Source organism: Lepidochelys olivacea (genome assembly GCF_965140295.1).
Source record: "Lepidochelys olivacea isolate rLepOli2 genome assembly, chromosome: 16".
NCBI lineage: Eukaryota > Metazoa > Chordata > Testudines > Cheloniidae > Lepidochelys > Lepidochelys olivacea.
In genome coordinates this window covers 14,130,508-14,142,675 of record NC_140426.1, presented here as the reverse complement: position 1 = coordinate 14,142,675, position 12,168 = coordinate 14,130,508, and the positions used below count along the sequence as shown (strand labels likewise).

Below are 12,168 nucleotides of genomic sequence, written 5' to 3'. Positions count from 1 at the left end.
TTAAAACAAGCTGGGGTGGGGAGTGGAGGGGAGGGGGAAGTATCAACATTTAAATAAAAATATAGAAACAACAAAAATACCTTCAGGCTGAGTTATAATGGTTAATTATTTCCTGATCTATAACTTTATACCCAGTCTTGGACTGGAGATCCAAAGATGTCACTGTAGCGTAGTCAAACATGTTAGGTGGCCTATTTTTCCCCCTCTGTGAGCCACAATGGTACCCTTTTCGGCTAAGTGCTCAGCCCTTCAGTTCACTCACCAGACAAGTGACTGGACTTTGCTTCTGCTCAATTGTTTTTTTATTTTTCCCATGTGATCTTCTAGGACCTGCAGCCTAACTCCTCCCTCGCAAAGGAACGCAGCCCTCACAATGTTCCATGTCTACTTCCCATTCACGTGCCTCTTCACTCATTATTTCAGATATTTGGGCTTAAAGAAACACTCACTCTCTCTCATGACCCCATTTCTTGTGCTTGATCCTGCTGTTACATCACAATCCTGTGTTTCATCTCTCTCTCTCTAGCCACTGAAAGTCACACACTGGGACTTCAATGAAAGATCAAATGGCTGGGGGTAAAGTAAGCCTTAGCTGAACCTTCTATAATTAGTTAACATAGGGTCTGGGCCTGATCCAACGTCTAATCATGACAATGGGAGTCTTTCTACTGACTTCAGTGGGCTTTGGATCAGGATCATAATACTGAGAGTTACAAAGAGGCCTGATGGCTCAGGTAATGGGATAAAGTGCTTTTCACCCGCGGATCTCCAAGCAGGCAGTGACCAAAAGTTCTTGCATTCCAAAGGCTGTTGGCAACCTGACATTGTCTCCATTCATTTCCTAGTGAAGGAGAGTCTAGATCACAAAAGCCAACATTGCAAATGGTAACCTCAACTCACCAAGAGCTCAAGGACTAAACGAGCAGGGAGAGTCTCATGCCCTTGCCAAGCCCAGGGAGAAGTTAACCCTGCTGTCTCTGTATCAGGCCCTGAAGCTCAACCGAGAGGGGTCAAGGGTACCAGCAGTAAATTTGAGATATGTGTTTTGGTAGCTTCTTGATTTGGGAATGGGAGGTTAGACACTAGATTGCAGTTCGCAAAGCTATCAGCGATGTGTGATTTTTTTTTCCCCATACCGTAGCATTAATAACCTGTGCTAGTTTTAGATCTTTGTCCCAGATCATGTACCCATACTGGGATTTTGGCAAGTTGAGAGGTAAGGGGGTGGGTGGGTTTACTGATCAGACAAATGCGATGAAAAGACTCTAGGGCTTACTGGTTTCCACTGAGCACACCAGGCTATTCCTCTCTTTTGGCTCTGCCCTCCATCTTTATTTCCGGCTCCTTGGGGACCTGGAGGATGTGGGACTTTCACCTCAGTCAGGCATAGAGGGTCTATGGTTGATTCCTGGACTCACATCTGATATCAGTCACTTTGCAAAGGGCACTCGGCGGGAACACTTTGCAAAGGGCACACTTTGTCACTGTGACTAGCAGTGTCAGAAAAACAGCAGGAGCCAAAACTGATTCCAGAGGCCTCCAGGTAGCCCCATGTCAAAATGTAACGTCTTTGCTTCTATACGTAATCAGCCTCTCCAGCCACTTCTCCTGACAGGGCTGGCATGAATGGGGACATCACACCTTAAAGTGAATGAGTAACTTCATCCAGAGGTAAGAGCAAGGCAGTGCCATAGGAGGCAAATGAAAAGAGCTGGCTGTTTAAGTATTGTACAACAACCTCCGTGCCCAGCATCTTCATATACATACCCTGAAGCTAGTGTCTTGGAATCCCAGATTGGGTACCTGAAATGTGCTTTCAACTTGCCATCAGCCTAGAACCATTCTGAGATTTGAACAGCTAGCCAAAAATTATACTAGAAGGCTGTCTCCTCTTCCCTATCCCAGAGAAATAAAAGGGCCCTTTTTCAGTCCTTTCCATGAGATAGGCTCTGTCAGGAGACATAGCTGCAAAGGTCAAGATTTAAAGTTTCTGGATTCCTGATGTTCAAACAAATCTGAGTGCAGACTCTTGCTCCTCTTTTAAAAGTTTCTTGATGCACAAAACTCTGGGATCTAAGCAGCTAAACTGGGACTTGGAAGTCCATCTGTCCGAGAGATAGCAAATCACTTCATGTCAATACAAAGAGTTTCCCTTTTTCTGTCTTGTTTAGACTGTCAGCTTATTTGGGGGAGAGACTGTGTCATTATTTATATCTCATGTGTTGCCAAGCCCAGATTTGGTGGTCTACAGATAATAAACAGCAACAAAGTTGGTACTAAATGAGGGAGACGTCCCTTTCAAAAGAAATCTATGCCTAAGGCATAAAAACAAATGATCTCCCACCTAAAGATCACATCAAGGACCTGATTTAGATTTTAGAATCAGAATCTATGGAGGCACAGGAGAGTTAGTGACTTCTGTATCTCAAATCCAAATCAAAGCCTATCACTGGGGTCAGAAAAATCAAAGAGCATTGTTCATGCTATGAGGAGAGATCCCCTACAGACAGAAAGATGTCCTCAAAAAGTCACAGATCTTCTGAGCTACATTCATATCAAGATCCCTTTCCAAGAATCCCCCCAGAGAGATTACATTAGAAAAATAAGGAACATTTTAGCTCCTCCTCTTCCCCTCAAAAAAAATTATCAAGAAGCATGAAAGCTTCTTTTAGATAAGGCAGATCCAGGAATTTGATTGCTTCATAAGATTTCCTACCAGCCCCAATTACAGCATGAGTAGAAGAAGATCTGGAGACTAGAAGATCTTGAGCTAAAGTCTGCACCGTGCATCATGATGTTTTTATATATAAAGCCAAGTGAATAGCTCTCAAGTTAAATATACAGACCGTATATTATTGTTGCATCCTATTAAATATACTCTTCACTATTTATGGCTAACTCGGGGGTGTTTAAAATGTGTTTCTTCACATAAACTGATGATTACCACTGTCTGAGGTTAATCATAGCTAGGGACTGAAAAAGCTCATGCATTTTAAGGCTGGCTGGTATGTGAAAGTGTTTACCTGCTGCAATACTCTTTAAATAGCACTGAAATAACAGAGAAGAGTGTATGAAAACAATTACATTTGCTCTCCTATCCAAACACTTCCTGATGATTACAGGGCGATTAAACACAAGGGGGCTGTCACTACAAGGGGAAATTACACTTCACTGAAGGATTTGCTCAGCTGTGACAATGTTTATAATCCACACTGTCATAGCTACAGATGACAATTCGCATTTCTGTGGGAAACAGACAGGCTTCAGCAAGCAGACCTTGGGCAGTGGCTGAGCTGGAAGAGGCCACTGAATGCAGCCTATTTGGAAAGATGGTCTTGAGGCTGGAACCCTGAACTGGCAACCCAGGAAAACTGGGTTCAGGTTCCCAGCTCTGCCTTATATTCACCGCATGACCTTGGGTGAGTCACTCACTCTTTCAATACCTCTCAATCAGGCACAGCCTTACATTCAACTACAATAGCAGCTGTTCTGTCCTCAGCAACATTCTGTCTCAGGACATGTTGCACAGTACTTCAGTAGAATCAATTTGCAAGATGGTCATATTCTGCATCCGACAGCCAAATGCCAAGAGGCATTTATGAGCTATTAGTTTTCTTTAATGCACTTCCCTTCTGGTGCCTCAGGTCCTGCCACCATTCTCTAGAACTGCTGTTCAGCAAAAACAAAATTCACTCCTTGTGAAGTGGATGAGCAATGTCTCTCTCTCAGACCACACCAATGTTTTTGGTATCCCTTGTTTGAACAGCTGTTTCACATACCCTGTAGCTGGGCAAAGGCAAAAAATATTTGTGGGCACTCAGAGACCAGAGTATCCAAACCTACAAAGGAATAGACGGCGTGTGAATTTACATGGTACATGTTTGCTTATGGTACAAACCATGCCATACAGAACTACAGGCCTTTGGTAGCGGCTCCATCTCAAAAAGTGCAGAGCCAACTGCTTCTTTCAGAAAGAAAAATGTTTGTGGGAGAAAGAAACCCATGAGGGAAACTTCTGTCTCTTTGGAAGTTCTTACACAGAGAGTTTACAAACAGATATGAATGGGTTCCATCCAAACCCCCTGCATGATGCTCTTTTCTGACTTGTCCCATAGAAGGACAGTATCTTTTTGCGTTTGCTTATGCCAATTTTCAAGACTTTGCCATTTTCTTGTAGGCTAAATGGGCTGCCTGCCTGCAGCCAAACACCATGGTATTTTCACTGGGGAGATGCCAGCAAGGAATACAGATTAAAAATTGTTTTTCCAAATATTTCTTCAACAGCTTTAAAAAGTTTTCTTAATTTAGAAGGCTAATAAAATCCAGGCAGCACCAAAGCATCTGCCAAGCCAGTTCCTCTTTTTTGCTGCACTGAAGGAAAATCCCACAATCCAACTTACTCGTGTCCTTGAAGAAACAGAAACACCTCCTCCCCCGCCCCCTCCGCAACAACCCCTGAATGTGCTTCAGGTTTTCCAAAGTCTGGTGTGGGACCTGTGCATTGGCTTTGGGTCTATTTGTTTAGTCTCCTACTCCTGCTCCATTCTTTCCACCATAAGCCCATTGCATTTTGCTGATCACAACCGCGAGGCTTCGTTTTATGAGCTGCTATGCTAAGAAAACTGTGTTCTTTGCACCTAATTCATTAGAACCAGTTTGAGAAAGCTGAGTGTGGGGGTTAGCTAAGCCCCAGTCGGTCCACTGCCTGGCTCTACTCAACAACTCAAGTGGAACAAGCACCACTGCCCCTTGCAGGTGATTTCTACTTCCATTCCCTCTCCTACTTTCCCCAGTATTTAGGAATAGGATAAATAAGCACAGCTCCCCCTACTGTGAATCTACTACAGATGAAAGGGGACCAAGTGACAGCCCTGGAGTCTGAACCCCTCTAGCCACAGAACAGGAACAGGTGGGCAGCCACAGTGAAAGTTCTCCAAATTAGAGCAGTGCAAAAAAAATTTTTTTAAAAAAATGGACTTTTTATTTTTGAATTGCTGGTGAACCAAACAACCCTCCATAAAAATGAATTTTGGGTTGAACAAAATGTTTTAGTTCAATTTCAAGCATCTGTTTTGGACTGAAAAAGTTAAAGAAAATTTAGAAATGAAAAGTCATTTGAAAGCAAAACATTTCGTTTAGAAGAGTTAAAATGGAAACCTTTCCATTTTTTAAATTAAAAAAAAAACAAAAACAAAAAAAACCACCTTCCCCCTCCCCATGCCCAGCAGAAACAACCGGGTGAAATTAACACTACTTTGCTAAATATTTCTGGGTTGCTGAATTTGCATTTTTTCTAGAAAAAAAAGTTTCAATCAAAAAATTCCACCTCACTCTACTCCAAACGCCACAGCCCCTAAACTGAGGTAGGGGTGTGTGTTTGTGTGCACGGCCCATGCGGGGAACAGGGCCAGGGAATTGCTGAGAGGGACAATTCATTCTCAATGACCCATTCACATCTTGACCTCTCTGCTGAGATGATCAAAAGGGTGGCAATTAGGATGGTTAGTTTTGCAATGTCAATATTTGCCATCTGGGAATGGCAATGAAGACCCTGAGACCCATTTCACATAAGCCACTGAAGAGCTTCCAGCCACTATCAGCAGAGCTTGCTCCACATCAGCAACCTGGAAGGAAATCCCTACTACTTTGAAACTTTCACCAAAGTCATTAGTGTATCAAATAGTAAGGAAGAAGCAATCAGGCATCCCATGTTGGGGGATAGTTCATCTCCAGGCTGGGAGAGGTCTCATTCATGCTCCCTGAACGCCATTTATTTCAGTCTTTCCACTCACCACACTAGATTGATTCTTCTTTGCAGCAGGGTAAAACAAAAAACAGAATTGTGTTGGGGGCGAAAAATGCTTCCACAAACACTCATGCAAAGCTGTGGAATTTGCCACCACTAGAAGCATGGACACAATTAATAGTGCTAGCATGGTTGGGGCACTAATGTGGGAAAGCAAACACCAATGGTGGGACATGGCAGTGAGGAATCTCACACTCCAGCACTTGAAGGCATTCTCAGACCCATGCACATTCCTGGTGACATTTGTGCTGCTGATGGCACATATATGGAAGCAAACAAAGCAGATCCATGTTAATTTCAAGCTCCATTCAAAATACAGAGAGAAAGAAACTCCTTCTCCAAATGCATATGGGTTGGTCTTGACCAGAAAATGTGGTCAAGCTTTAGTGGGCTCAGATAACATGCACTAACTAAGCCATACCTAAACCGGTACCTTAATATAGCTCCTGCCCACACTAGAATATGATCAGCTTTAACTGAAATAAAGATGGTAGCCTGCATTCACCCTAGGAGAGGGTTGCATTTAGAGGAAGCATGTTCCAATTGGTAGGGTGCTAGTCTTGGAAGACCCAGGTTCTTTTCCCTGCTCTGCCACAGCCTTCTGGTGTGACCTGGGGCAAGCCACTTACCCTCTCTGTGCCTCAGTTTCCCAATGGTGAAATGGGGATAACAGCACTGTCCTGCCTCACAGCATGCTGAGAGGATAAATACATTAAAATTTGTGAGATGGTCAGATTCTATAGTTTTGTGGGCTATATAAGGACCTAAGACAGACCAAGTTTAGAATGACTTGGGCTAGCATGTGTTAGCTAAACCTGACCTAAGCCTGGACACTTTTCCTGGTCAATACACAGAGTCAAAGGGCAGAAAAGCAGTCTAGCCCAGTGCCTAGAAAAGCAGAATGCGAGTCAGCACTCCAGTGTTCTAGTCCCTGCTTCTGACAGGATCTCGTCGGTGTCATTTAATCTCGGTGCCTCAATTTACCCATTTGTAAGACAAAAACAACAACTTGCTTCCCCGACACTGAGTGTTGAGGCTTAATTAAAATATTTGAAAGCACTTTGAAATTTTAAGGTAAAAGATGCTTGAGAAGGGTACTTACAGTTATTTATTGACAATATTGGTTTAATTAACTAGAAATGGAAACGTGCTTACCTTCCGACCAGGTGGTCCAGGAAGCCCACTCAAACCAGGTAAACCCATGTCTCCCTGTAAAACACAAGCATGCCTCATTAGTTTTCAGCTGTTTTTATTCCCACTTGCTGTATAGTCTTATTGAAATTATTTGTCATAGAATAGATTCCACGATAGAGGGGCTGAATTGCTGGTATCTGTGACTCGTATTCTTAATTCCTCAGAAATCCACTAAAAAGAATTTATAGAAGTAAAAAAGTGCCATTAAAAGATAACTGTAAATTCACAATCTCTTTATTAATTGTCTCACCTAAACAGTAAACTGGTGAATTAGCTGCAGCTACTGTGGGGACTCCAGGTTTTCACCAACAGAATGTGAGCCCTCTTTTCAATTCTCTCCTTCAGCTGCACACTGCAATTGCATTTTGGAGGATTTTAAATAGCAGAATCCTGTCTTTTAAATGCAGCATGAACAACAGGCATCGGCTGCTTCCACTTGTCAAATCCAGGAGCCAGGTTCATAAACTACCCTACTACTACCAAAGTGGCTCAACCCATTGCTCCAACTCAGTCTCAGATAGCTCTAAGAATAAAATTATTTTCCTTGTATACACAATGTTGGTTGATCTTTTCCTGGCTGCTTAGAAGGAGAGATTTGTTGGTTGCCTGTGCTCCTGGGAAAGGACTGAATTCAACCCCGATTGGTGTATTAGAAATATCTTAAGAATGGACCAGGCCCTTTGGTGCAAATTATTTACATACCACATCCGGTTCCTTACTTACAGTACAGTTTGGCTTTCTCTGACTAGACTCAACGAACTCTTAGGACTTTAGCATCGACTGTCACTGATTATTTCAGTCTTTATTTAACATGAGTTTGGCATAAGTAGCTGAAGAATTAGGCATTACTCCAAACTCTTGCTGAAAGCTCTGAATTTCTATAAATACCAGCAGGCCTTGTTAACATGGGCTAAGCATACTCTGGGCCTTACTCATGCTTACACTAGGCATACTTTGTGAGAAAACTGTTACATGTCTTTCTGGTAGATGCTTTCCATGTCATACCCATTCTGAAGCAACTCGAAAAATGTCAAGGGCACCTCATGCTGTTGAGTTGAAAGAATAATTTCAGTGTTCTCTAACTTCTTCATCTTTACTGGTTTTGGGTGTCTTAATTTATGGCCCAAAGGCACCTGGCTTCAAATTAATAGTCCCTTCATGGCCAATGCTTTCCATTAACCGTATATGAATAGGAAAAGTCTCATGTGTGAGGGAGAGAAAAAAAGTTCATATGCATTGGACATGAGTTATGAACTAGGAAGTGTGCAGGCACTAATAAAAGAACAAATCAATACACACATTAGGCTATTCTGATTGTTCCTCTGTTAATTTCAGTATTTATGTGAGCCCCTATTACCAGACATCAGTAAAAACCAATTCACATGTGAAACAGCAAAAACTCAGATCTTAATTTATTGAAAAGGTCTAGCAATAGAACCCCTTGATCCTTAACAAAGGCTAAAACCAAAAATTAGACTGTACATTTTGGTCTTGCATGGTTTGCACTGATGATTAGACTTCAGTGGGGGAAACAAAAATCCATTCTCACACACCAGGGTCAGAGTATATGCAACCTACTTTGAGTACGATGATCAAGATAAATCTCTCCCCCTCACCCAGACAGCTAGGTGGGTTTGGCAGTTAAGCCACTGGATCAAAAGATCCAAGCTGAGTTTCCAGCTCTGCTGCAGAATCCCTCTGTGATCTTGAGCAAATCACAGACCCCAGCATGGGCTGGGAATATGGGTACATACCCAGGGTTCCAGGTTCATTTATACAACCTGTGCTGACACCAGCGCTGCTGTGTCTTCCCTGCTATTTTTAGCCATGATAGCCAGATTAAAGCTAATATGGGTATGCCTACACAAGTGCAATCACACCTCTAGCTGAAGTGCAGACACAATCTTTTAATTCTTCAGTCCCCTCCATCTGTAAAGTGGGAACCTCTGAGGCTTTTTCTGCTTAGATTGTAAACTCTTTGGAACAGGGACTGTGTCTTGTTAGGTACATAGACAGCCACGAGAACAACAGGACCCCAATCTCTGTCTAATAAAAATGATGCTTACCTTCTCTCCATTATGAGCTTTTCCAGGTGACAGCCCAGGATCCCCTTTTTGGCCCTGAAACAAGGAATTAAACTCATGACAATATTTGAAGAGATATAATTTTATACATTTGGTCTTGTTTGAACGGAGCCTTTAAATTCTAAAACTATTTTATTGTGCCTCCTCTCATCCCCTCCTCCCACACCTGTGAAAGTTTTCTTATATGGTTCCACTTTACTGGTGCATCGGCTGGGGTTGGTCTTTTTAAATCGTTTGTTGCTGCTAAAGCACTAAATGTTTTAAACTATTTTTGGTTGCATTAAAATAACTAGAGAAATATCTGGAAGAAAGCAATGCCATGCCTTCCTGTCAAGGTTCCTCCCCCACTCTGAACTCTAGGGTACAGATGTGGGGACCTGCATGAAAAACCTCCTAAGCTTATCTTTACCAGCTTAGGTCAAAACTTCCCCAAGGTACAAAATATTACACCCGTTATCCTTGGAATGGCCGCTACCACCACCAAACTAATACTGGTTACTGGGGAAGAGCTGTTTGGACGCGTCCTTCCCCCCAAAATACTTCCCAAAACCTTGCACCCCACTTCCTGGACAAGGTTTGGTAAAAAGCCTCACCAATTTGTCTAGGTGACTACAGACCCAGACCCTTGGATCTTAAGAACAATGAACAATCCTCCCAACACTTGCACCCCCCCTTTCCTGGGAAATGTTGGATAAAAAGCCTCACCAATTTGCATAGGTGACCACAAACCCAAACCCTTGGATCTGAGAACAATGAAAAAGCATTCAGTGTTTTACAAGAAGACTTTTAATAAAAAATAGAAGTAAATAGAAATAAAGAAATTCCCCCTGTAAAATCAGGATGGTATATATCTTACAGGGTAATTAGATTCAAAAACATAGAGAACCCCTCTAGGCAAAACCTTAAGTTACAAAAAAGATACACAGACAGAAATAGTTATTCTATTCAGCACAATTCTTTTCTCAGCCATTTAAAGAAATCATAATCTAACACATACCTAGCTAGATTACTTACTAAAAGTTCTAAGACTCCATTCCTGTTCTGTCCCCGGCCAAGACGACTACAGACAGACACACAAACCCTTTGTTTCTCTCCCTCCTCCCAGCTTTTGAAAGTATCTTGTCTCCTCATTGGTCATTTTGGTCAGGTGCCAGCGAGGTTACCTTTAGCTTCTTAACCCTTTACAGGTGAGAGGAGCTTTCCCCTGGCCAGGAGGGATTTCAAAGGGGTTTACCCTTCCCTTTATATTTATGACACGCCCCCCAAATCTCAGCTAGGGTGAAACACTGGCTGGGATTTCTTCCTGGAGCTCTAGGAAAACAGAGTTAATAAGACACATGCATCTCTAAATATACTACCAAGTACATAAAGACTAACAATATTTTCCACATCTCAAGGACGATTTTAACCAGTTGATTCTGGGAAACTTTCACGGGAGAGTGCATCAGCCACTTTGTTAGAAGCTCCTGAGATGTGTTGGATGTCGAAATCAAAATCTTGGAGAGCTAAACTCCACCGAAGAAGTTTTCTGTTAGTTTCTTTGACGGTGTGAAGCCACTTTAGTGCAGCATGGTCGGTTTGCAGGTGGAAACGCCGTCCCCAAACATATGGGCGTAGCTTTTCCAGAGCGTAGACAATGGCATAACATTCTTTTTCAGTGACTGACCAGTTGCTTTCCCTCTCAGACAGTTTTTTGCTGAGAAACACTACAGGGTGGAATTCTTGATCAGGTCCTTTCTGCATTAAAACTGCTCCCACACCACGCTCGGATGCATCTGTGGTTACTAGGAACGGTTTGTCAAAGTCTGGGGCCCTTAGTACAGGGTCAGACATGAGGGTCGCTTTAAGCTTGTTAAAGGCCTTCTGACACTTTCCGGTCCACTGAACAGCATTTGGCTGTTTCTTTTTGGTTAGGTCTGTCAGTGGGGCAGCGATTTGGCTGTAGTGCGGTACAAATCGTCTGTAACAACCGGCCAAGCCTAAGAAGGATTGAACCTGTTTCTTTGACTTTGGGACAGGCCACTTTTGGATAGCATCCACTTTGGCCTGTAGGGGGCTGATAGTTCCTTGACCCACCTGGTGTCCAAGGTAAGTCACTCTGTTTAGGCCTATTTGACACTTCTTAGCCTTAACAGTTAGTCCTGCCTCCCTTATGCGCTCAAGGACTTTTTGTAGATGTTCCAGGTGGTCTGCCCAGGAATCCGAAAATATGGCCACATCGTCAAGGTAGGCGACTGCATATTCTCCTAATCCCGCTAGGAGACCATCTACAAGTCTTTGGAAAGTGGCGGGTGCATTTCGCAGCCCGAAAGGGAGTACATTAAATTCATACAGCCCGAGATGTGTGATGAAGGCTGACCTTTCCTTGGCAGATTCATCTAGCGGTACCTGCCAGTACCCCTTGGTTAAGTCCAAGGTAGAGATGAACTGGGCCCTTCCCAGTTTCTCTAATAGTTCATCTGTGCGTGGCATGGGATAGTTGTCTGGGCGAGTTACAGCATTTAGCTTACGGTAGTCCACGCAAAAACGTATTTCCCCATCTGGTTTGGGAACTAGAACCACTGGAGATGCCCATGCACTTTCAGAGGGGCGGATTACACCCATCTGTAACATATCCTGGATCTCCCGTTCTATAGCAGTTTTAGCTTGAGGAGACACCCGGTAAGGTTGGACCCTAATTGGGTGAGCATTACCTGTGTCAATGGAGTGGTATGCCCGTTCAGTCAGTCCTGGGGTGGCTGAGAACGTTGGCGCGTAGCTAGTGCACAGCTCCTGGATCTGCTGTCGCTGCATACGCCCAAGGGTCATGGAGAGGTTCACCTCTTCCACACCACCAGCACATTTCCCTTCATAATAGACACCTTCAGGCCACTCAGCGTCGTCTCCTCCCTGGGCTGTAAACTGACAAACCTTTAATTCTCTGGAATAAAAGGGCTTTAGAGAATTAATATGATACACCTTAGGCTTTCGGTTGGAGGTGGGGAATGCTATGAGATAATTAACAGCTCCCAGGCGCTCCTGGACCACGAATGGCCCTTCCCACGATGCTTCCATTTTATGGGCCTGGAGCGCCTTTAAGACCAT

The 12,168-nt window shown here is 43.3% G+C and overlaps 1 protein-coding gene across 1 annotated transcript in view; it reads right to left on the bottom strand.

Annotated features, from left to right (window-relative positions):
* COL27A1 (collagen type XXVII alpha 1 chain) overlaps window positions 1-12,168 on the bottom strand; it is a 247,496-nt gene that overhangs the window by 171,891 nt on the left and 63,437 nt on the right. The window contains exons 7-8 of the mRNA XM_084650113.1: window positions 9,067-9,120; window positions 6,962-7,015 (exon numbers count right to left, since the gene is read on the bottom strand). Of these exons, the coding sequence (XP_084506239.1) occupies window positions 6,962-7,015; window positions 9,067-9,120 (108 nt within the window). The remainder of the gene's footprint in view (window positions 1-6,961; window positions 7,016-9,066; window positions 9,121-12,168) is intronic.